The 26,413-nt window shown below is 37.6% G+C and overlaps 1 protein-coding gene across 1 annotated transcript in view; it reads left to right on the forward strand.

The window, feature by feature from the left end:
- Nucleotides 1-26,413, forward strand: part of RSU1 (Ras suppressor protein 1) — a 235,859-nt gene that overhangs the window by 13,472 nt on the left and 195,974 nt on the right. Inside the window, exon 3 of the mRNA XM_001368241.4 lies at nt 893-943. Coding sequence (XP_001368278.1) covers nt 893-943 — 51 coding nt within the window. The remainder of the gene's footprint in view (nt 1-892; nt 944-26,413) is intronic.

Below are 26,413 nucleotides of genomic sequence, written 5' to 3' on the forward strand. Positions count from 1 at the left end.
TAAATTCAGAGATTCCCTAACACTTTGAAGTCTTCAGAAAAAGAATAAAATAGATTGGAATCAGTAATACTGTATAAGTAATGTTAATATTATAAATATATCAGTAATACCAATAGTTAACATTTATATAGTTCTTTAAGGGTTACAAAGCACTTTACAAGTGTTGGTGCTCTTAATACCCCCATTTTACAGATGGGGAAACTAAAACTGAGGCAAGCCAAATCACTTACTTGCTCTGTCACATGCCTGATTTGGGTTTTGAACTTAGGTCTTCTTGACCACAAATCCAGGGCTCTTTCCACTGTACCACCTAGCTACCATTAGAATGATCAAATAGAGATTAGTGATGAGCTGTCTTGCTTCATAGAGGGATTAGATTAGATCAACCCTGAGCTGGCTTTCTGTTGGGAAATTTGTCAACCAGGATAAAGTCACTTCTTAGAACTACCAATGGGCCCTCAGACTGGATGGGTGGCAATCTGGGGCTTTCGGGTTTGACATAAGCCATTTTTACAACTGTGTATTATTGACTCAGTTCAATCAGCACACATTTATTAAGTGCCTACTACAAGCCAGGCCCAATTCAAGGGAAAGAATGCAAAGTTTCATTCCTAGCATCACCTTTTACTGACACTGGCTGTGGGCAAGTCCTTTAACCTGTGCAAGCCTCAGTTTTCTCATCTGTTAAATAAGTCAGTTGGACTAACATTCTTCTCAGTACCATTCCAGCTTTAAATCTGTGATTCTGTTTAAACAAATAATTCCAATATTTCACCCAAGAACAGTAAATAGTTATTCATTGTATGAAATAGTTTTAACAAACTGTTTCCTTTCTTAGAGTCTAGACATGATTTGGATACATTTACTAACTGGTATTTTTCTTTTTTTATAGTTACTTTATCCCACATTACACAACTGGTTCTCAGCCACAACAAGCTAACAAGTAAGTGGATTTTTTGTTTTGTTTACACATTTTCTAAAGATTATTTCAGTGTTTTGATGCTCTGTTCCTGTTATAAATATTATCCCTTATGTTATTTAATTTAAAACACAGCAAAAAAGCAAATAATCATCTTTGTATCAGGAGAAATTAATGGCATATACTCCAACTATGTGAACAGATTATCTTTCTAGAGACTGCTTTTTGTACTGGTTTGAGGGAATTTCCCCTTGATGCTAGATGTTAATGTTATTTTGTCAGTTCTGTTATTTTAGAGGACAGCTTGGGACAGTGGAGAGAGCACTGACCTAGAATCAGGAGACATCAAAATTCAGGACTTGATTCCCATACTGATTAGATAAGTGACCAAAGGAAAGTTACTATAACCTTTCTGAATCTGTTTCCTCATCTCTAAAATGGGCACAATAATATGGATGCTACATTCCTCATTGGGTTGGCTCAACACTCTTTTAAACTCCAAACTGCATTAGATGTGAGCTTTTTTTTTTTTTCAGAAGAGGTTAAATTTGGTGACAACTGAGGTAGATTTGGTGGGCATTAGTGAGATGATATAAGCTTTGTCACAGAAGGTCGTACCTACCCTACCTCAAGAAGTGGCTCCTATGACTTCTCTAATCGGTCCCCTCTCAGCTAAAGAGGAAGTAAGCTTTTTGGTTCCATGCTTAGTGCCTAAAAGTATTTATAACTCTCTTGATAGAAAGGTTGCTTTTGTTTTCAGATGTGCACCCAGAAATTTGAATTTATAGAATATAAATGGTTAATTAGGTTCCTTTTTTATGGAGAGCTATTTATTCTCCTGTTTGGTTACAAGTAATTAGTAACAATTGGCTGACATGTGGAAGGAAACCTTATTTGGTAATGTCATGGGATTTTATTGCACTGTTAATAACTATGGGGGATTCAGAGAAATATGGAAAGATGTGTTTGAAGTGATACAGAGCAAAAGGACAGAACCAGGAAAGCAATTTTTGCTATAACTCTAATGTAAGGTGAAAGGAGGAAGCTTTGAAAGGCCTCAGAACTCAGAGCAAAGTTGTGACCAATCATGACTTCAGACTAATATATCTTACCTCTTGACTGAGGCATTAGAGATATCAAATCCAATTACAACAGAACTTTAATTGAAAATAAATCATGTATGACGATAAGGAATGACTGAAAATCCATAGGATCATACAGTTTGATTTATAAAAATTTGATTTCTGTGAAATTTATAAGTACCATCTATTGCCCATAGGAATCATAGAGCTTCCTAAAACCTTGAACTTTTTGTTCTATTATCTTCAATTCTCAAGCACAATGCTTTTCCCAGAGTGAGGGCTTAATGTTGTATCTGAGTGTGAATAATTCTTGAGTACTTCAAAGGAACTAAATTATATCATTGTGAGTATTCCTGTCTCTGGTGTACATTGGCTACCTTTCACATAATATTAAGAGTGTTTTTGTGAGTTGCTTTATCTGAAAAATAGCCTCATGTCCAGTCTTACATTTTTTTGATGCTCCTGTCTTTCTGTTTCACCATCATTCCCTCTGATTCCTTTTCCCCTTGCAAATGAAGTCAATTGAAGTCATCTTTGTAATCAAGGAGTTCTACTGAGCAAAAAAAAAAAAAACAATGTCTTGCATCAGATTGGATTGATAGTTTTATTTCCTTTTTGCTAAGATGGAGGTCCTCTTTGTAGTTAGGCCTCCAGAATCAGCACTGGTCACCACATGGACCATAGTTTTGATGCCTTTTGATATTTCCCTTATATGCCATTGTGTAAGCTTTTCTTTTGGTTTAGCTTACTTCACTCGGTTTCATGTTATTAAGAGTATTCCCAACTTACTTTGACTTCTTTATATTCATGATTTCTTATGGTATAATAATATCCTCTTACATTCATGTTCTGCAGCTTTTCCAACCATTCCCCACTCACTTTATTTTTTTCCAGTTCTTTGCTACCCCTAAATGGGCTATTTTAAATCCATTTGCACATATGGCACTTTTATTTATCTTTGGCCTTCTTGATAGGCCTTGTGTTGTCATCATTTGTTGGGTTAAAAAGTATATACAGTGTGGTGACTTCACTTGTGTTTTTTTTTGTGACTTCCCTGTATTTTTATTTTGTTTGGAACAATTCATCATTCCAGCAGCAGTATATTAGTGTTAGTGTGCTTGCCTTTCTACATCCTCTCCCTGCAACATTTCCAATTTTCTCCTTTTGTTGTCTCTTAGATATTTGCATTTGCATTCTCCTCTTGTTGATGACATAGAGCATTCTTTTATAGAACTACATTGGGAACCATAGACTTATTCTCACACCGCACTGGCCTTGTAGTCCAAAGGTAACCTTAAAAGCATTAATCCCACACACTTTCCCCCTAACTATTGCTAACTATATACATAGTAATCTATTTTAGCCCACCCCCTCATAATATTTTGGACTTCTCTCTACCAAGATATTGTTTGTCAAATTACTTGAAATGCAAATTGGCATGCTGAGTAATGATCCTAGTACCCTCTCCCTTTTCTGGTCTCATGACATGACTCTCTTAAACACTTATCATATCTATAATTTGCATTATATTTCTGAATAAGTCAAGCAATTTATGCAAGCAAGTCAAGCAAAATATTAAAAAATATTTTAAAAACAATGTCACCAAGGTGGGATATATTTGTAAACTTTCCTTTCAAGAAGAAAGTCTTTTTCAGATTACCCCCACATACAGAATTAAATAGAGCATCAAGACATTTCTCTAGGTAATGCCATGCAAAAAGTGATGTAACCAGATGTATTTGGGCTTGTAATCATTTGGATAATGATCTAAGTGATGGAAGAATTTTAGCTTTTTAGAGTTGAATTGGATCATCTTCTCTTTGCTGTTAAGAAAAGAGCATCTCCTGAGATAGAGACCTATCTGAAGTTACCCATGTAGTCTGTGGCAGAGACAGAGGTAGAATCTCAGACTTCAGATTTCTAGCATCATTTTTAACATTTGGAGATAGGGCCAGAAGAGATTCTGTTTTGTAGAAACAATTGTGTCATTAGTATTAACAAACCAAAGAGGAATTGGAAAACTCAAAGGAGATTTGATTTTAGGAGTGACCAGGTCTTGGTCAGTTCATTTGAATTCCTCCATACCTCTAACCCTTTTATATAATGTACAAGGAAAAATCTGGAAAAGGGACAAAGGCAAATAAATGTTCATTTGGAGAAACTGAGGTGCTTCACTTTTTTACCTTTAGCGTGTGACAGGAGATGTGTAAAGTGATTAAACTTCTGCTTAGTTAGCATGTCATAAAAAAAATATTTCCATCTATGCTTTTCTTTTTTATTCTTTAAAAAGAACAAAAAGGAAGAAACCTTGTTTCTAGATGTAGGTCTGCTCTTATTCTGTGTCTCCATCTCCCATCTTGCTTTGGGTAGTAGTTGTGGAAATAACAAGTGATGAGACAGAGTAGTTTGGGCAAAAAGGAATGCTGAGGTACATGGGAGCTAGCTTGTCTGAGGACAACTCATTTTATTTCTCAGATGATAATACATATATAGTCAGAGGGAGTTTGAAGGTCCCTTTCACAGATATGACCAGATAAAAAATTATGTTTTTTCCTAAATCTATCTTGATTCCAAATCCAGTCCCCATGTTGTGAGCTCATGTAACCAGAGTGAGGTCCAGATTTCCTCTTAAAATTTCTTCATTGACAGCTGATAATTGGTCCAGCTAGATGTGTTAATCAAACAGTAGGGTTTGGATTGTATTTTGTAGTTAATATACATTTACTTACTCAAAGGAATACAGAGATATTCATTTCCTAGAATGCCAGGGTTCAAAGTAGATTCCATATCTGGGACTTCTAGGATCTAGGATAGTTGTGAGCCATTAGCCATTTGATAACATGTTTTATTTTGCATTGTTTCTTTGTTATATGCTATTTATTTGTTTATCATCAGTCTGTACTAAGAGTAAAAATATCTATATCACTTCAAAGCATGTTTTTATACTTCTGTGGAGAGCCAAAGTATTCCAATATCATTTACCTGGGCTTGGTAGTAGAAATATACCACATTCTAGAGTCAAGATTTGGCCAGTAGATGGGGACTCAATGCTTATTTCCTATTGTATAAATTCCAAATCAACACATTTCTTCACAGTGAATTTGTGTTTGTCCCTAGAGAAAGGAGGAGCTGAGGAATAGAAAGTGATTTGTACCCTGAAAACCAGAGAGAGCAGGGCACTTATTTTGCACTTCTGTCCAAGAAGGCATATGCAAATTTCTAGAGTGAATATGAGATTAGTCTCTTTCTCCCTCTCTCTCCCTCTCCTGAAAAGGACCAGGATGGTGGTGATAACTTGGAAATAAATACAGAACTTCCAAGTAATTAGAAAACCCACTCTTTAATCAAGATAAAGGGATAGGCTTATCAGTATTCTGGCCCCCATACAGAATCGTACTCTGGGAACCACATCCCTGGGAGAAAGCACTGTGCTAGGTACCAACTCTCTGGGAGAGAACACCGTGCTAAGTGTCAGCTGCAAAGAGATACTGAACCTGAGAGTCTCTTTCTACCTTTTGGGAAGCCTACAAAGACTAACCACAAACAGTGTGTAAACCTCCTAACATTCAACAGCTATGCTATTAGGGAATGGTCAGCTGTAACAAATTAAAGGCAGAGGTAAAACTGGGCTTCCTGAGAAGAAACTTTAGCCCAATAGAGAAACCTCAAAAGCAAACAAAAGTACTTAACATTTCAACAAAATAGGGGTACTTGGCACTGGGGTTTCTCAAAGATAAGGGTAAACTGAGTCATCCAAATATTCACATATACAGTAGGTATAAATGCCTTAACTGACACACTTTCCTTGCCTTCTCAATTGAGGGGAAATCTATAGGATATTTTAAAATTGTATTTATGTGCTTGTTTTCCTTTTTCAAACTTTTAATACTGGGTTGTATGTAAGATTGGTTGTGTTTCCATGGAAGTGTTCAAGTTAAGATTAACATGTATTATAATTAATACCTGCTTATTAGAGAATAACTTATTGGTATTGGTCGTTTTACTTGTATAACTTTGGTTTTGAGGAAATTAATGACAAGAGCTCACTTTTCCCCTTCTTAATTGACTCTCATTCTTTTGTGCTTGTCATATTTCCCGTAGACTTGAATGGTTTTCTAATAATGTAGCAAGGATTTGTTAGGGCACTTTCAGAGTCTAATGAAATTGGGCAAAATGTCATGTTGAGAGATTTGTGTGTGTCTGAATTTATATTTTACATATAATACACAGCTTGAAGCAATGTCACATAGCTGTTGATTACTGAGAAATGAGAGTGACAGCTGGGTCACACTTCTGTGCGGGAGTTAGAAATGGGGTGGTTCATTTTTAGCACACGCTTTGTGTTGCTCATGCGTGAGGCAAAGGCAGAACCACAGGCACCAACACACTGTACTGACAGATACAGACAAGGAATCACAGAAAGTGTCCCTGGAAGGGACCTTTGAGATCATCTGGTCCAGCACTTCTCTGCATCTCCGTGGTATGTTAGGCTTGGAAGAGAGCTTGGGGCTCCTGGCCTCACCTTTCCACAGTATATATACTTAACAAATAATCATCCAGTCTTTGCTAATATAATAATAAATAATGATAATAATTAATAATAACTAGTATTTATTCAATGCTTTAAGGTTTGTGATATTATTGAAAACCAAGACCTATAGGCGGGGAAATGTGTATGTGAAGGTCTTACATCTGAGGAATCTGAGGCCCAGAGACATGAAGGAACGTGCCATTTTCATTTATTTATTTATTTATTTATTTTAGTTTTCTGTCCTTCAAACTAGGCCACTGGAGACTTTTGTAGGAGTCAAGGCACTCAGCTCAGTTCTTGAAATTTTAGGTCCTCCTATTCACCTTGACCTTTTCTATTTTCCCACCCTTCCCAATGAAATTAATATTGTCTCCAGAGAGGATGTGCAATTTCATTGTTTGCATACTGACCTGTTGTTCACCATTTCTTCAAATTTCTGGACCAAAGCGTTCTTCCCTGATCACCACTCCCCTGCCTATGGTGTCTCCCTAATTAGTACACAGTACCCAATTGTTTAACATGGTTTTTTATTGTTCAGTCACTTCAGTCATGCCTGACCTCGTGACCCCAGGTGCAGTTTTCTTGATAAGATACTGGAGTGGGTTTGCCATTTCCTTCTCCAGTTTATTTTATAGATGAGAAGCTGAGGTAAACAGAGTTAAGTGATGCACCCAGGGTAACATGTTGAGTTATTGTCTGAGGCTAGATTTAAAATTAGGAAGATGAGTTGTCTTAATTTCAGGCTGGATACTCTATCCTCTGTACCACTGAGTACCTGGAGCTTCATAAATGCTTGTTGGTATATTGACTTGTTGACATTAGAATGCCACAGAGACTATTCTTTTGTATTTGTATCTCAGACACTTTATATAGTACTTGTCATAAGTTCTTAATAAGGTTTTCATTCATAAAGCAGTTACTCTCAGATAGGCCATGTGCTGCCCATTTTGTCATCTTCTGATTATAGATTTGAGGGCCAACTTGTCAGCAAAATTATTTCACAAGCTCAAATATAACCCCATTTAGGAATTTAGAATTATTATGGTGGAACCATTGGGATAACAAAGTGGAAAAGATGTGTCTTTTATACCTTTAATTCGTACGACTATCCTACAAAAAGGAAACTTCAGGCAGGAAAGCATCTGCTTCTCTTGCTTTCTTCAAGATTCATCTAAAAGGTCATCTTCCAACAGGAAGCCTTCTCCAAACCCTCATAATCTTGTGCCTCATGTGAGCTATTTACCATTTTTCCTGTATAGAGCTTGTTTGTACATATGTTTGTGGGTTTTCTCCCCCATTAGATTGTGAGCTCCATGAAGCCAAGGACTATCTTCCTTTTTTTAATATCCCTAGTGTTTCACACAATGCCTGGTGCACAGTAGGTGCATAATAGGTGCTTTATTGGCTTTCTTTAAGAGGTATGATAGGAAAAATGCTTTCATCTTGGAAAGAAATTTGGAATTTAATTGACTTAAATAAACAAAACCAGCTTTTTTGTTTTAAAGAAGGACTGAAGCCTAAGATGTGTGTGTATGTAAATGTGTTTACATATGTATATGTGTACATGTGCATCTATCTATACTTTTAATTTTACGTGTGTCTGAAAAGTGGGATGTTTGAGACACTCAGCTGAATCCAGTGGACTAATTAATTGGCTTAGCAGTTTGTGTTTCAAACCATTGAGAGCACAGTGATAGTGACACTTGATCTGTTCCACTAAGGTCAAATTAGCATCTTTTACTAGTTTTCTGGCATTTAAAATGAATGCTTTTGTTATGGTTTTCCAAGTGTTTATAGTAAATATGTCCATTTGATAGGAGTATAAATATGCATAAAAGCAGAGCAGCTTAGCGCACCCTTCTGTCACTTTTTATTGCAATCAGTGTCTTTCACTTTGCATTGTTTTTAATAGGCAGGCTGGCTGGCATTGCTGCTCTAAAGCCTCTGGGACTCACATAGACAAATCCCTTGGCCCTGCTTATATCTTGCATAAGTATTTATTCATGTTTTCTTTTAATATGCCGATTATATCTTTTGAGCCCTGTCTCCAAAGACTGACATTTTCTCTTTTGTTCCCATGGAAGAAACAATTGGCATGTTGAAAGACATGGCAGGTAACCCTGGGAACACATCTGCCTAGAATTCCCAAAGTTGGTTTGTGCTGAAGGCCTAGAAAAATCATGCTGTTTATAGTGTCCATAAAACTATGCCAGTGTTATAGGTTTTGAAAAAGATGCCATGTCTACAGGTAAAGGCACAAAAGAAATGAAAAATCAAATATCTAGTTTACCAGAGAGGCAAAGGTAAGTAGAATGTTTAATTCTGATCCACAAGCATTTTGGTTATCTCTAGTTTTTGGATTCACTTACTGGGACTATTAAGTCGTCCTTTCATCCTTTATATCCTTCCAATAACTGTGTTTTGCTTGGAACAGTTGGAAAATCAATAGCAAAATACTGTGTTCCATGCTCAGCTTCAATTTTCTAGCTAGAAGTGGCAAAGTGATATCATGGATAGATTGTGGGACTTGTAGTTAGGAAGACATGGCTTTGAACCATGCCTCAAACACTGCCAGCAACCCACAGCTTAGCCTAACATCTTTTCAGCCTTAGTTTCCTCATTTATTGTTCTGAGTATGAAATGAGATAGTGAATGTGCGGTGCTTTGTACATTTTAAAGTATTACCTAAATGTTAGCAATTATTGTAGTTATTATTAATGGTAATGATGATGGTGGTGATAATGGAATTGACCATTAAGGAGACAAAAATATATCAGAGTTGAAGGGAGTCTTTGTGATCATATTGTCCAACATTGTACAGTACATAGGACAGTGCCTGACACATGTTATTTTGTTGTTTCAGTCTTGTCTGACTCACTTCTCATGACCCAATTTGAAGTTTTCCTTGGCGAAAATACTGAAGTGCAGTGTTCGATGAATGCTTATTCTATCTTTTCCAATGTTCCCTGGATAAAGGAATTGTCTACACAACAGAAATATTGAACTCATGACCCATGTGACCCACAACACTCCTGAGAGCTGGCCAAACCAGATGAAAATGTAGTACCTATGTGACTTTAATATACTGATATATTAGTAAAAAAACAGATATACAAAGTCAATATGCATCCTTTAGGGAAGCTTTGGTATGGTGTAGTGATCCATGTTTCTATTTGATTTTGATACCACTGATCTACGACATACCCAGAAAATCACCAAGCTTTGTTTGGAGACCTCCAATCAGTGGGACACATTTGATTTTCAGGACTTTTTTATTAGATCAAACCTAAGTTTGTCTCTTTGTAACTTCCACTTGCTATTCCTAGTAATGCCTTCTGGGACTAAGAAGAATAAGTCTAATCCCTCTTCTAGGTGACAGTCCTTCAAATCCTTGGACAGCTTTCATATTTTGCCATGACAACCCCCTCTCCCCATTTAGTTCATTAACATAGGGCCAAGAACAGATCTCTTGGGGCGCTCCATCATAAATCACCTTCCAAATTGACGTGAAATAGCTGTTTAGGGGGAAGGGTCTGGCACTTCAACTAGTTCCAAATAATTAATTATATTCTCATTTAGTTCAGTTATCTCCCAATGAATTTAATAACATTTAAGTAAGTTTCAGGTACAAAATTCCTCTGATCTTTTACTCTAATAACTCCACAAAAAAAGAAAAGAAACATGATTTAGGATTAAGTAAGAATATCATACCTTAAAAGGTGAGCTATACAAAGAGTTAATAATTCTTATTGGATTACACACAACATTCACTGAGTGTCACTGAACTTAAAAAAATTTTGCACTGGCTATTTTCTCTCTATATGAGTTTATTTTCCACTCGTATCCAACATTATCAGGGAGGTATGGAGCCCCTTCATTCCATTTTCTTTCCCTAGAATGTGTTTGCATCATTACCAGCAGATATTCCTTCAGGCTCATCATAATGGCTGAGGGGAAAGAGCAGATTTGGAGACCATGAGTTCAAATTCTGCTACTGTCACTGTCTGACCTTGGGCAAATCAGCTAACCTCTCTGAGCTTCAGTTTACTTCCCTGTAAAAATAAGGGGATTGGATTAGATGGGCCCTGAGCTCAGTACTTGCTCTAGATCTATGCTCTAAGTAGACTTCATGTAGTTCATGACACCTCCAGCTATTATAGGCTATTCTGAGTGCCTTTTATATTCAAAGTTAACAGTTGCTTCATGCTATTTAGTTGTTGATTGAATGCTCTTTAAAACCAAAGTCCACATCTTTATTACCTTTCTATTTCTCACTATAAGGTACTGGGTACTTGTATCCCTGAAGAAAATAGCTCAAAAGCAGGATTTTAACAGTAGAAGGATCCTTGAGGTCATCTTCTCTTCTAGCTTATTAGGAGAAAAGCAACCCCCTCTATAACCTATAAACTTCCCCACAAGTGATATTCTCCCCTGGGAGTGAAGTTGGGAGGGGAAATAATTTTCCTCTGAAAGCCATACACATTTCACTTTTGGAGAGCTTTTATTGTTTGGAGGTTTTACCTTTCATCTAGGTCTAGTTATATGAATGAAGGACTATTTAAAAGACCAATTAAAAAGTCAATAGATATTTTGGTTGGTTGAAAGAGGCCACTACTGAGGGATTGGGCAGAAGATATCATAGCTTTCTGAGGAAATAAAAAAAAGGAGTAAGAAGTGAAAAAATACATTTTTTTGAGTTGAAAGAGCATTGCATCTAGCCACCACAGACTTCCTTTTTTTGTATTTGTGATCATCTCCTTCAAATGTAGTGGAGTCATGTTTTTCCTACAGTGACTGATTATCTCTTGACACTGATATCACTAGAAAAAGGAAAAGTTGATTTCATAGTCAAGGAGTATATGGAAATCACACTGTTCAGATATACTAAAGAGGCTTATGGAAGAGTGTGTGAAGCTTTTTATATTTAACTCCTCATTTTTAAAAACCTGCAAAATTATGCATATTCAAAATGCTCAATGAATCTCTTTCAGTGATATTTCAAAGGCCAGCTCATATTCTGTTATTTTCTAAAAAATAATGAAATGTGCCAAATAGTTCACTTAGTTAACTTAGATAAAGACTATTCAGGAACAAACATATCGACTATCACTCCCTTCCCCTACAAATATCTGCCCTTTTTATCATTTGCTATCTTTCTTTTGGGGAAGTAGACAAAAAGATAATCTTTCAAAAAAAAAAGATAATCTTTCTCAGAAAGTATATGCTACTTCAATTGTGACTTAAAAATACTTGATAATGATGACTAGAATTTATATGTCAACTACCTAATATTATCCAATTTGTTTTGAGGCATCAAAGGACCTCTGATTAGGAGAACTGATGAGGATACATATTTCCTTTCTCTAATTAGAGAGTTGGGGACAGTAGATGCTGAATGTGGCATATGATGTTGGAAACTGTCACTAGATTTGTTGGCTTTGCTTGAATATTTTAAAATTTTTCCAAGGAAGTGAACAGTGGGAGAGATTCAGAGGGAAAATGCTCGGGGTATAAAAGCTAAAGGCAACAGTAAACTCTTTTTTTAAGGGCATGCTCAGTAAAAGGATGGCACATTCTATCTACAAACTCTATGGTCTTTAAAGAAAATGATGTCAATTGACACCAAATTAATGTAAGAGAGTTTTAGATTTAAATTTCAAAACTATTGATAACTTGAGAAATTTAAAGGCCCTGGAACAAATCTCTCATTGCTATTTTTTTGGTAGATAATCCACCATCTGAAAACTCCCCACTGAAGCAAATCTCAATTTATTTCAATTTATATTCTTGGTAAGTTGTATGGAGCTTGGGAGTTTGTGAATTTCCCCTCTACAAATAGCTGGAATTGGTCAGAGTCAAGATGACAAAGGTCTTCATGACTTTGGAGCTGGCCCTTTGCCCAATAGCCACGGTACAGGCAGTCTTCCAATGGGTTATTATGTGAGTTCACAAAAGATAGTATCTGAAACTATTTTCTTTTGAAGTGTCATGCCTTTTACCCCTTTATCTTTCTATTTCTACTCATCTTTCCAGGCCCAAGATACTTTCTTCCATGAAAAGTTCTCCATCTATCTATCTCATTCCACACACACATGTATTCTGCAAATCCTGTTTTGTTATGGCCTGTATCCTGCATCTCAAGACTTAATTATGCTGTAATGCTTTTTTGTATGCTTGTAATATCTCAATAGCTAGAATGTAAACTCCCTGAGAGTTGGGACCATGTCACATGCTTCTTTTGTAATCTTTCTCTCTGCTTAATGCAGAGCTGGACTTAGAAAGTGTTCAGTAAGTCTCAGTTGATTGATGAGACGGCATGATGCTTAGAAGATTTTAGAAACTGTTTTCAGGCTTACTTTAAGACCCAAACATAATCCAGAGTAGTAATTCTTTAAAGAAAATATTAAAAATGGTGCAAATATTCAATGTAAGGTCATTGAACTTTTCTCTTTGTATCTGAAGAGTTTAGCTTGTGCTTTGCACATAGTAGGTGCTTACCAAATGATTGTTGAATGGAATGGAATCACAAAACCGTAACCACTACCACCACAGTAGCTGGTGTTTATGTAGCACTTTAAGATTTGTAAAGCTCTTTACAAAGATCTCATTTTATTCTCAAAACCACCTTAAAAGTAGGTGCTATTCCTCCATTTCACAAATGGGGAAACTGACATCGATAGGTTAAATATGTTCAAGTTCATATAGCTGTTAAGTGTCTGAGGACAAATTTGAACTCAGGTCTTTGTCCAATGCTATATACTATCTAGTTGTTTAATGAAAGAAGTGTATCTCCTTCCATGTGTTGCTATTGGGATAAACTTTTATTCTTTAGATATTGTTTATGTTATTCTGTTCCACTTCTTCCTCAACATGGCACAATAAAAAGAGTGTTAGATTTGGAATCGAAAACCCTGGGTTCAAATCCTAACTCTGCCACTTAACTGTTTGACCTTGGCCAAGTCATTTTGTCTTTGGGACTCCATTTCCTCATCTGTAGTATGAAGAGATTGGACTAGACGATCCCTATGGTCCCTCTAAGCTCTAAATCTATACAGTATTATAAAATTGGTCCTCTCAAGTCTGACCACTTTAAGGTATTTAGGAGCTCTGTCTTTTTTCTCTTTTAACTCCACTTCCCCTTATCTAATTTTTAAAGAGAAAAACATGGTAGGATTTGTCCATTAGAGGTCACTGTTGAGATATAGAAAGATAAATGCCAGTAGTTGTGTGAGTGTAACATTGTTTTGCAATGTATTTGGCTGTGGATAATGGGGCAGATTGCTCCTGGAGATAATATTGGGCTTATACCCCCAAAATAATGTAGAACATTCTAAAGAGGAAATGTGATTTTTTTCTGTCTTGCTTATTTGATAATATTCAGGGCTTAGGGGGAAACAACTTTGACTCAATAAATAATTATTTCTGTATTTGAAAGAAACTGTATTTAATACCATGTATATTGTAATTTGATTGCCTATAGTTTCTATAGAACAAGTGTCCAATGTAGAAGCATCTCGTCTCTGATATCTGGCTCAGTGTTGGCAGAATTGTATTGTCTTGCTCAGGATTTTTGTATCCAACATATGTGGGACTTTCCTTGTGGTAGACTGTTTAAAAATACTCATGTAAATTACGCAGTTTTTAATTTAAAAATAAAAATATAGCACTTCCTAAAATACATGCATTGTGTATGTTTATGGTGATTCTTTTACAACTAAATACCATTTTGTGTAGAAGAATGTCATTTGCTATAGAAAGATGGAGGCTTATTCTAGATTGGGAAAGAAACTAGCACAGTGTGGGGCATGGATATGCTTTCTTTGAATTAATGGCTTAAGTCTTCAGAATCAAAATTTGATTTTAAAGAAGGGAATTCATTCATTTTTGCCACAATTTCCCAAGGCTTATATTATAGACATATAAAATGACCCAGATATTTTAAGACTAGTGGTTCTTTTGGAACTCTGATCTGTCCATGGAAGGTGAAGATTTTATTATCTTTTGCATTAGAAAATAACCAAGGTCAGCTTTTTTGTGGAGCGTGCTTTAAAAAAGTAGAAAAACTATCAAGTTTATGCCTTTCTTATGCAATAGGTTTGTGAATATGATCGCTTATCTCTATCTGTTTAAACTTCAGTTCAGGTGCACAACCTTCTATTGAAGAATTGGCCATTTTCCCTTCACTCTTTGGCTCTGGCTTCCCAAATCTGATCATACGCTTGAATGGCAAGACCACGCAGATGATAAAGCTGGGTCTTATTTGAATAAAATAAAAATTGGTGAACTTTTATGAACCATGAGAAGATAAGGACCACTTGATGTTAAAAGAAAGCCCAAATGTGGATTTTGTTCAATAATGGTGAGGCAATGTCTTGCAATTTTGACTTTTTAATAGCTTGATCTTCAAAAACAATATCCATAAGGGTTATTATTATGCTGTTTAAACTTTGAGTTGATGGATTCAAGGCAAGGGTTTCTATTATAAAAGCTTCATAATACAAATTAAGCCTCACTTTCCATTAACAAATACTACATTTCCCCATACAGACATCCACAAAGAAAATTGAGCCCTTTTAAAAAACAGCAGAATACATTTCAGGCCCATTCCATAGATGTAAAAAGATTGCTGTTTTGAGTAAGAAATTGTGATTATATCAACTCATAAGCATGACATGACCTTCACCATTTGTTCAAGGCCTTCCTTACTCTAAAGTCATCAGGTAGCCCCTCTTTCATAGATTACTTGTCATGGTTCATGTAAAAGTTTTTGTGCATCCCTCTTAAAATATGGGGGAAATATGCTAAATAAATTGTTTCAGTGTCAAGAATTTATCTTGTGACAGCATCAAAACAACTCAGTTTGCATTTTAACAGAATATAAGTGTATTTATAATACAGAAGCTTTGATCAATAGCCTATTTTTTTAATTAGTCTTCATTTATCAGTTTGTTACTATGCCATCGCATGAAAGATTGGATTTGAAAAAAATATACTGTTTATGATTGCTGACAGGTATTAATTAAACAATAGCATCTGAAAGTGATAGTGGCAAGGAGAAAAAATCACTGTGTTTGAGTATTATTTTAGAATTCTCTAGATGAGCATGTGGGATCCCAAATTCTATGTAAAACTTATTTGTAATGTCTAACAATCCAAATATGCAGGGTCAGCCCTAGGGCAAAATCATGACATGGGAAAAATTTGATGTTGGTATTGCTGCCTTATCTCCACTTAGAGCCCATTTCTTCTTGTTCAAGCTATCCATAAGCATTTGCAATGTGCCAAACAATGGAAATAAAATAAATAAATAATATAAATGACAAAATGATAAAAATGAAGTAGTTCCTACTTTCAAAGTGCTTACGTCCTGTGGCAGAATGTACTCCTATAAGGATGTACAAAAGAAATACAAGGAGAGGGGGCAGGTCAGAAGCTCAGTAGATTGAAAACCAGGCCTATATGTGGAAGATCCTGAGGTTAAATCTGGCCTCAGACACTTCCTGGCTCTGTGACCCTGGGCAAGTCACTTAATCCCCAATACTAGTCTTTACCACTGTCCTGCCTTGGAACTAGTACTTAGTATTGATTCTAAGATGGAAGGTAAGGGTTTAGGAAACAAACAAACAAGTATAAGGTGATTTGGAGGGTCAGGAAGGATTCCTATGTAGGAGGTGCTATTTGAGAAGCAAAGATGAGGAGGGAGTACTTTCCAATTGTGAAGGATAGCAAAGTGTGCAGAGCAATGGAGAGGAGAAATGAGGACGAAGCTGGAAAGATAGATTGAAACTTCATTGTGATGAGCTTTAAACAAGGGCTTGAGAGAGAAAGCATTTATTAAGCAGTTAAACTGCAAACCATAAAACAATGAGCCTCTCTTAACTATCTACCAGACACTGCTAGGCAGTAGGACCACAGAGATTTCATTGAATGAAGCACCACATTCTTGCACAGAACTTATGTGCTTGTGGAAAAGACAAATACGTAGACATACTTATACACACACACATATGAGCATCTCATATATATATGTGTGTGTATATATGTATATAAATAACATAAATATAAAGGGAATAAATGCAAAAAATACTGGCTAGTTTGGGAGGGAGAGCAGTAGTGAAGGCAGTGGGAATGAGGAAGCATTTCATACATAAGAAGGTACTTGAGCTGAGCCTTAAAGAAAAAAAAATTGAGGCAGTCAACAAGCCTGTGTACCAGTTTCTGTGCTAAGAACTGAGAATATAAATATAAACAGAAAGATAGGCAATCCCTGCTCTTAATGAAATTACATTCTAATGGGTAAGTTAATAGATAAAATAAGCTAGAAAGGGGAGTGGGAGGGAGAAAGTCTGTTGGAAAGCCAGGAATGCAGCCTGGAGAGAGATGAAAACATGTGGGGCTTGAGTGTCCTCCTCAAAAGGAGGTTCAGAGAGAAATCAGACAGCAGGGTATGGCTGCAAACCTGTGGAGCTAACAGGATGGTGATGATTGACAGAAATATGGGCTTTTTGAAGAAAATAGGTTTTGGGAAAAAGATAATCTTCTTTTGGATATATTGGCACCTTTCTCTTCACCTAGGTGCCTAGAGCTCATGCTTCTTTATATGATGTTTCAGACCTTGAAGCTTGCTTTTTTTTTTTTTAAACCCTTACCTTCCGTCTTGGAGTCAATACTGTGTATTGGCTCCAACGCAGAAGAGTGGTAAGGGCTAGGCAATGGGGGTCAAGTGACTTGCCCAGGGTCACACAGCTGGGAAGTGTCTGAGGCCAGATTTGAACCTAGGATATCCCATCTCTGGGCCTGGCTCTCAATCCACTGAGCTACCCAGCTGCCCCCTAAAGCTTGATTTTTAAATTAATGGATTAATTAATAAACATTCATTAAGTAATTGCTATGTCTAAAGCCCATAGAGACAAAAGTGAAACAATCCCTTCCCTCTAGGAGCTTAAATTCTATCAAGGAGACACCATGTACATCCATCCATATAACAAATATCTCCTACATGACCCTCACAGTTTCTTCCTGATCTTCACAGTTCCTAGAGTAGTGCCACTACCACCTAGTACCACAGTCCTCTAAGGGATGTAGGTCCCAAGGGGTAGTGACCAGCCACCTCTACTAACTGCTACCTGCAATCCAGGTGAGTAACCCTGCTGAAGTAGCAAGGCACGCTGAGGGAAAGACAGGAGGCAGAGCCAGCCAAGTTAAACCATCTTGACCACCATGTCCTTTCACATTCCATGGAGAAAACCCAGGACTCTGAACTCAGCAGCCTCGGAGGTAGCTGTGCTTCAGTCTAGTATCCACAGCCAGCATCTTGGGAAGCAGTCCTTTGGGAGAGGCCATCTAGGACCTGCTCCTTTGGGTACTATGGCCACAGCCACTGAAGACTCAGAGTCCTTGGCATCATCAAGAGGTTCAACATCAGACAATGAGAGGACTTTATTGGTGGAGATAACAAAGAGGCACCACCATCTGCTTTACTGCTATGTACTCAGGATACATGTTCCGCTCTCTCTAACTTAAAGCTAAAACCTTCCATATGTGTGTTTTACCCTGTTAGAATGTTAGTTCTTTGAGAATAGAGACTTATATGCTTTTCTATTTGTAACCCCAGCATTAGAATGGTTTTTGAACAAAGAAAGTGCCTAATAAATGTTTTGTTCATTCAGTCATAGAAAATAGATGCACTGTAGCTTTGTGGGGAAGATGTTAGCAGTTAGAAGATCAAGAGGGTCCACATCTTTACATAGGATATGATACTTGATCTGAGTTTGAAGGAAATTGGGGATTTGAGGAGGTGAGGAGAGAGCATTCCATTACTGGGAGGGAGCCAGGCAAAGATAGGGTGATGGAATATGGAATTTGAAGAACAGTGAGAAGACCAGTTTGTGAGGATCACAAAGTGAATGAAGGAGAGGGAAGTCATAAGACTGGGAAAGGTAGGTTTTGGTCTAGGTAGTGAAGAGCTTTTAAATGCAAAACAGGAGTTTAGATTAGGCATTTCTTCTCTAGGATTCTTTTTCCCAGTACCTCCATCTAGTAAAGTAACAGGTAAGGAGATGAAAATAACCATTCCTAAAATGCCTTCTATGTGTCAGAACTGCTAAATACTGTACAACTATTCTGTCATTTAATAATAATATCTTAATTAATAATGAATAGCTCAGAGTTGTTTAATGGCTGATGAAAAGTAAAAGTAACAGTTATTAAATTTGTGACCTGGAAAGGACCTCAGTGGCCTTTATTCCAACCCAAACATGGAGGGAATCCTTACAAGTGGTCCTCTATCCCCTGCTTGAAGGCATCCTAGAAGAGAAATCCTCCCACCTCTCAAGTCAGTCTCTTCTGTGGGTGGGCTCTAATTGTCCTCTAACTGTTAGCCTCCCTTTGCTTCCTTGTGGTTTCTATCCATGCTCCTGATTTTGCCCTCTGGGATTAAGCAGAATGGTTCTAATCCCACTCGGTAAATCAACCCTATAAATACAGTCATATTCCATTCTTAGTCCTCTCCAGGCCAAACATGTCTATTTAGCCCTCCTTCTTTCAGCTGATCTTGTGACATGGGCTCAAGGCTCTTCCCCATCCTGGTTGCCCTCCTCTGGACACTCTAGCTTATCATTGTCCTTAAACTGTAGTGGCTAGAACTGAACACAATATTCTACACAAATTCTGATGAGAGTAGAGTTCAGGAAGACTTTATCAACGTATTCCTGGAGACTCTGTCTCCTTATATAGCCCAGGAACCTTTGTGACTGCTAATCACACTGCTAACTTATTGAGCTTTCATTCAGCTAAAACCTGCAGATCTTTTTCAGAATAGCTATCCTGCCCTCATGTTATCCTTGTGAACTTTTTTTTTGGTACCCAAATGTAAGGCTTTATATTTTCCTATTGAATTTCATCCAATTAGATTCAAACCAATGCTTTAGCCTGTCAGAATTTTTATGGATGCTGATTCTGTCATTCACTGTTAGATAGCTCTCGCAGCTTATTATTCCTGTCAAAAAAAGGAAAGGCAGTTAGTCTGGCATAACCTGGTCTTGATGAAGCTATGCTGGTTATTTGTTATGAACATTTCCTTTTCTATATTTAGAAAATCTAGAGATATTTTATATTTCCTTGTCTCTTTAATAATATCTTCTTGAATTTCCCTAAGAATGAAGTCAAGCTCATTAGCTCATAGTTTATATGCTGTTTTCTGTCTCCCCCACACCCTTTTTTTTGCTTCCATAATGTATTTTGCATTTAATTAGATTTGCATTTAAATTTGAGTTTTTTGAAAGACCACGCCTCTGCTCTATGTTGTGGGAATGTCAAGCTTTGGTAGTATTGTAGAAAGTGAGTGCCAATAGGCTACTTACAATGATGGTATAAAAAACATCATGGAAGTGTAAGACTGGAAGAGAAAACAAGCCTGCCAAGTAGTGAAAATGGGGGGATGTAACAATCTGAATATTACTCTGGTAGCCATGAAATAGTAAGAAAGCCGGAGGCTCTTCTGAGCTGATGCACTCTGAGAAGTTTTGGAAGAACATGGACAAAAATTGTATAAGATTCCAGAAAGCAGATTGGAAGGAACATTTACACTGAGGTTAGCATGTATCTGTTGAAAAATTGAAGCTGTAACCTAAACTAAAAATATTGAGAAGGGTAAAAGCATCTCTCTTGAAAAGACACAGTTTTAGAAACTCCTTTGGGGAAGGAGAAAGGCAGCTTCAGGAGTATTTTCATTGTGACTGTACAAGTACACTTCAATATGTTCCTGGAAATGTGTTTGCAAAAGTTATTTTAGGGGAAATTATAAATATATTATGGTGATCTCTAATCAATATTAACCCATTCATTAGGCAAGTGTGAAGCACCTGCCACCTAGAACAGGTCTTATGCTTTATGCTAAGGATACAAAGACAAATGTGTAAGAGTCCAGGCCCTCAGGGAGAGCTATTTCTTCTTTGTATTCTATTGAGGGAAGCCTCAAGTACATAACCTCCCCTCCACTTAAATATATACAAAGTAATTTCTGGGGAGACAGAGTGCTAGGGCCTTGGGGAAATTGGGATAAACTTTGCTTTAGCTGAATATGGATAAAGGAGAGTAATGTAAAATAAACCTTAAAAGATATACTGGAACCATACTCTGGAGGGCTTTAAAACCCAAGTACAGGACTAGTATTTTATCCTAGAGGAAAAGGGAACTTCTGGGACTTTTTGAGTAGTTCAGTGGCATGATCAGACCTATGCCTAAGAATATGAATTTAGCAACTCTGCAGAGGAAGGTGGACTGGAAGGATGTGAGAATGGAGACTGGGAGACCACTAAGGAGGGGACTGCAGTCATCTTAGAGAGGTGATGAAGACCTGAACCAATGTGGTGCTTGTGTCAGTGGGCTGAAAGCCATAGATGGGTCAGCAGGATTGGCTACTGAGGGAGAAGACAAGTTTGCTGAATTTGGTGACTGGAAGAATGGTGGTATCCCTGGCACAAATAGAATAGTTAGGAAGAGGAGAGTTTGGGTGGGGGAAAAGGGAATGAGTTCAGTTTTAGAAATGTTGAGTTTCAGCTGCTGGTTGGGCATCCTATAATTTTCCAGTATCCATTAGGCGGATGTGCTGGGGACAAGAGAAAGAAGAGGATGGACCAAAAAAGAACCAAGGCTAGTGACTGGGACATGGATGGTTTTCTGGTAAATAAATAAATAAGAAGGATCTGGCAGACAGGCGAGGGGACAGTCAGGAAAGGGTAGTCATGACATCTTCCAGAAGAAAATGGATCTAGAAAGAGAAAGGGATCAAATGTGCAGTGCTTATAGAGAAGTAAGAAGAGTGAGGACAAAAAAAAAGAAGAAGAGTGAGCACCAGAAAAAGGCAATGATGTTTTGGGTACTTAAATGATCAATGGTCATTTCAATTGTGTGATGGGCTCTTGTGGAAAGTAGGAGTGAAGATGGCTTTTTCTAAGAAGTGGCTGGTCAGATACCCCAAGAAGGTCAGTGACTTAAAAGAAAAGCCAAATATCATACCAAAACATTTGGAGTCATGCTTTTTGTGGCAGCAAGGAACTAGAAACAAAGTTGATTCCCACAAGTTGTGGTATATCAACGAAATGGAACTGTTGTAAGGATTTTCTCAAGTCATATTCTTCAGTGAACTGTATACTACATCTCCCATCATATATTGTGTAAAGCAAATACCTAAAAAAGGTTCATTCTCGTGTTCTCTCTGCGGTCTGCTATTGCTAAAGTCCAGTCAAACATCCTTCCAGTTTAAATTCCTTTATTTTGAACATAGAACCACTCAGTCCTGTAGTATCCATCATATATTAAACATTTTGAGGATAAAGAAGATAAAACTTGAGGTCAAACTCTGCAGAAGAAAGTAAATGAATAAATTTGAGTTTGTTTTATAATTATTGAATGGCTAGCATTGGCATCTGGAAGCACCCCAGGGTGGGGACCTAGTCAACTGATTCCTAGAGATAAAATTCAAGTTTGCTTCTTCCAAAGAGAGCAAGAAATATATTCATGAATGCCTGTATGCCAACTGGATCTGATCAGCTGTATCTTGTCTTTTTGTGTTTGATAGTCATCCTTTCATTGGAGAGGGGGAGAACTATCAGAACATTGGTTCTATCACTTGGTTTGGTTAGTTATTTTTCTTGGCCACAAGGTAAGTGGGGCAGGAGTTTGAGGACAGAGGGGGAGATACCCACAGAAGTGACTGAGCCTGCTGACATGGCACCACCTCCTCTTAAGGACTGTGATGGTGGGGGACAGATGAAGAAAGCTATTTCCCCAGCCAGGTTCTTCCTGGGGCTAGAAGTCTCTCCACTACACTACTTTCTTGACTGCCATTATTTTTAATTCTACCAGTCCCAGCTCTGCTCCATTGAATACCAGAACTACTGGAGCTAACCCTGTTGCTATTCTAATTGTCCCTCCCATGCAATGGGAAACAAGGCAGTATATTTGTGATTTTATACCTGTTGAATCAAATATTCCCTTGTAAAGGTCCATCTGAATTATTTGGACCATCTGACTAATATTATTTGGAATATTCCTACCTCACCCCTTTCTTTTGTTGAATTTCTTCCCCTCCTTAAAGCCCATTTTTGGTATATCCTTCACGAATCTTTTCCTGATTCTCCCATCAGTAATGAATTTTCTCCTCAGACTTTGGTTTTGAAACTCTCCAATGTGGTTGCAATATTAGGCATTAGTGATTTAGAATTCCCCAAGAATCTAGAGATTATCCATTCCAGCCCCCCAATTTGACAGGCAAGGAAACTGAGTCACTGGGAGGTTAGGTTACTCAATCATGTTCATCCAGAAGCAATTTTAATATATACATAGCCATTCAATATAAGGTAGTTTGGGAGGGATGGCACTTGTGTTTGGGACCAGGAAACATTTCAGGCAGAAGATGGTGCTCAGGTTAGGCCTTAAAAGAAGAGAGAAATTCACTGAGGAAGAATCAAGGCAAGTCACCAAGCATTTGGGAAGTGTCCACTATGTGCCAGGCCTGGTGCTAAGCTCTGGGATTACAAAACAAAGCAGAAAAGAACACAATTCCTATCCTCTAAGAGGAAGTCACAAAGAAAGTAAAAGGAAACTACAAAGGAGAGCTTTCCAGGGTTATCATAGGGAAAGTCTGGCAGAGCTGGAAGTGGAATGAAGACATGGCTGACCTAGGTGGTTCTTGTTCAGTGGTTTCAATTGTGTCTGACTCTTAGTGACTTCATTTGGGGTTTTCTGGGCAAAGGTATTGGAGCATTTTGCCATTTCCTTCTCCAGCTCAGTTGACCAATGAGGAAACTAAGGCAAACACATGTATGTGACTTGTCCTAGGTCACATACCTTGTCAAATATCTGAGGCCAGATTTGGACAAGGGTCTTCCTGACTTCAGGCCCAGCATTCTATCCACAGAACCACCTAACTGCCTGCAGACCCCTCCTTAATAGTGGAAGTTCTACAAGAAACCAGTCTCTCAGAGAGGCCACCATGTATAAAATCAAGGGGTGGAGTGAGTTTCCAGGGTGAGGAGTTTTGGAGGACATTGTAGAAATAGTGTAGGAGATTCAGGGGTGCAGCCTGGAAAGAAATGCCCCAAGACCATACATTTAGGGCTAGAAAGGACCTCATAGGCCATGTAATCTTACCATTTTACTGCTGAGGGAGCTGATGCCCAGAAAGGCCCAGATACTTACCCAAGGTCACCCAGGTTTATACATTCTACTCTTGCCCCTCTTAGAATGAATAATTATCTGTTGTCAATTTTGGTCCCTTTAGAATAGCCTCCCTTTTCCCTTAGCCCAGTTTTCTTTCTTCACTGATTCAGTTTAATTTCTTTCTCTCAGACTTTCCTTAATAATTTAAACTTAAGGAGTACTTCTTAAGCTCCAGACACCACTTGTTAAACATTCTTCCTAGGCCACGAGTAAGTCTTCTGTCCTTTGGCTCACCCTTCACTAGGTGTCTTTTCTTCCCCAAGCCATCCAATGCCATTTCCACAGACCCAGCTCCCAAATTAAAGCTCTTTCTTGATGTATTGCTTTAGTAGCACAATAGTACATTGGAGCACAGGAAGGTAATTTTAAACGTATGTTCCTAAAAGAATCTGGAGGTCTACAGGATCCCAGGTAAGGAGAAGCAAGAACATGGCCACCCTCCTGATTCTGAAGAAATAAAAAACACTTTCACTGTAGCCTCATCTTTAGAAAGTGTTTGAATGTACATTTACATTATACAATTTGGAGATATTTATCTCAGAGACGTTATCTATAAATGTTAGAATACCTTATTTTTTCTTCTTGCTTCTGTATTCCCCTCTCCCCCCCCTCCCCCCAAAATGCTTCTAGACTTGAATCCTCATAAAGATTGAGAGCTGGACTGATTCCTCTATGTATTTGCTACTGCATCTTGCATAGAGTGGACTTCAGTGCATATTGTATGAATGAATAGAAAATGGAACCCTTTATCCTACTATGAATTTGGCTAAGAATATTTTTGGTTGCTAAAAATGATTAGAACTGCAGAATTCTAAGCAGATCTGTTTTGTTTTAATTAAATCAATAATGAAATACATTAAGTGCCTATGTGTAGGTGTTCAATAAATACTTGTTGATAGCTTGACTTTGAGTAGCAGTAATTCTCTTATTTAAATATAAAGCTATTCAAAGTGTTATTGGGTTTAAAAATTATTTTTAGCTGTGTCAGTTGAAGACTTAGATATTTAGTTGTTTTATTTTTAACATGGCAAATATGTAGATCCATTTTAATGAGAAGCTAGATTAATAAACTTTTATCTTCAAATAACCTCTCACTATTGCTCTTTACTATTTTAATGGCTATCTGGGGGGAAATCCCATAAAACCCATAAAGATTGTTATCTTCCCAGTACTTTTAAACTTCAAATTCTTAAAGTGTAATTAGTTCATTATCCACCTTGTCTGTTTGGTCTGAAAACAAAGCTAATTAATCATCCTGAAATGCTTATGACCTTTCTTTGCTTATAAAGCTTCTGAAGAGTACAATTATTTGGATATGACAGTGAAAAGGCTCTAATTTTTTACATATAATCATTAAAATGGTGCTCAAGAATAAAATTCCTAATTTGCTAAGAGAATTGGCATCTAGATAATGAGCCCAGACATTAACTCTATTGTGTGAAAAGACTAATATTTCTCAGCTAATGTGTCTCCAGATTAAAGGACAGTGTTTTGTAGCTTGGACCAGCAATAGATTGAATCCAGTTTTGCGGTCTAGAACATTATGAATATGCTATGAATTACCCATGTATCAGATTCGGTGTCAACAGGCATTTATGAAAGAGCATAACCTATGCTTCCTAGCTCTTAGTCAAATGGATATCCTTATTTCTTGACTTGATTGTGCTACTGAAGCAGCTGGAGAAGTAATGTGATCCTCTGAGTTGTGATCTTCAAATATGGGTGTTGCATAGAAATTTCTTTGTAATGTTTATATTGGTTAGAGGAATGAGGGTTTCTGGAACTATTAGAGCACAGCTTCAGATTTATTAATTACAAGGAATTATATAGAAATCACAATCATCTCTCTCTCTCTCTCTCTCTCTCTCTCTCTCTCTCTCTCTCTCTCTCTCTCTCTCTCTCTCTCTCCCTCCTCTCCCCCTCTCTCCCTCTCTTCTTCCCTCCCTCCCTCCTTTCCTTCCTTCCTTCCTTCCTTCCTTCCTTCCTTCCTTCCTTCCTTCCTTCCTTCCTTCCTTCCTTCCTTCCTTCCTTCCTTCCTTCCTTCCTTCCTTCCTTCCTTCCTTCCTTCCTTCCTTCCTTCCTTCCTTCCTTCCTTCCTTCCTTCCTTCCTTCCTTCCTTCCTTCCTTCCTTCCTTCCTTCCTTCCTTCCTTCCTTCCTTCCTCCCTCCCTCCCTCCCTCCCTCCCTCCCTCCCTCCCTCCCTCCCTCCCTCCCTCCCTCCCTCCCTCCCTTCCTTCCTTCCTTCCTTCCTTCCTTCCTTCCTTCCTTCCTTCCTTCCTTCCTTCCTTCCTTCCTTCCTTCCTTCCTTCCTTCCTTCCTTCCTTCCTTCCTTCCTTCCTTCCTTCCTTCCTTCCTTCTCCTTTGAACTATGAGTTTTCAAAATTGGGCAGTACACATATACATAGATATATTAAATATGTATGTATCTATTCAGAGCCCTTCCATAGCATTCATTCATCCTCTGGTCTGTAAAAGTATGGACTATCATGGCTTATTGCTTTATATAGTAAATCTGTAAAAAAAAGTAAAACAAAATCAAAAGAAGATATTTCTCTCTTTGTATATCTGTACCTGATAATTTAAAATTCTGAACCTCTGATCTGTGTGTATAAATAATAATGTCTATATTCTTCATACCTGATTCATTGAAACTGCACAG

This window comes from Monodelphis domestica, chromosome 5 (assembly GCF_027887165.1).
Source record: "Monodelphis domestica isolate mMonDom1 chromosome 5, mMonDom1.pri, whole genome shotgun sequence".
Taxonomy (NCBI): domain Eukaryota; kingdom Metazoa; phylum Chordata; class Mammalia; order Didelphimorphia; family Didelphidae; genus Monodelphis; species Monodelphis domestica.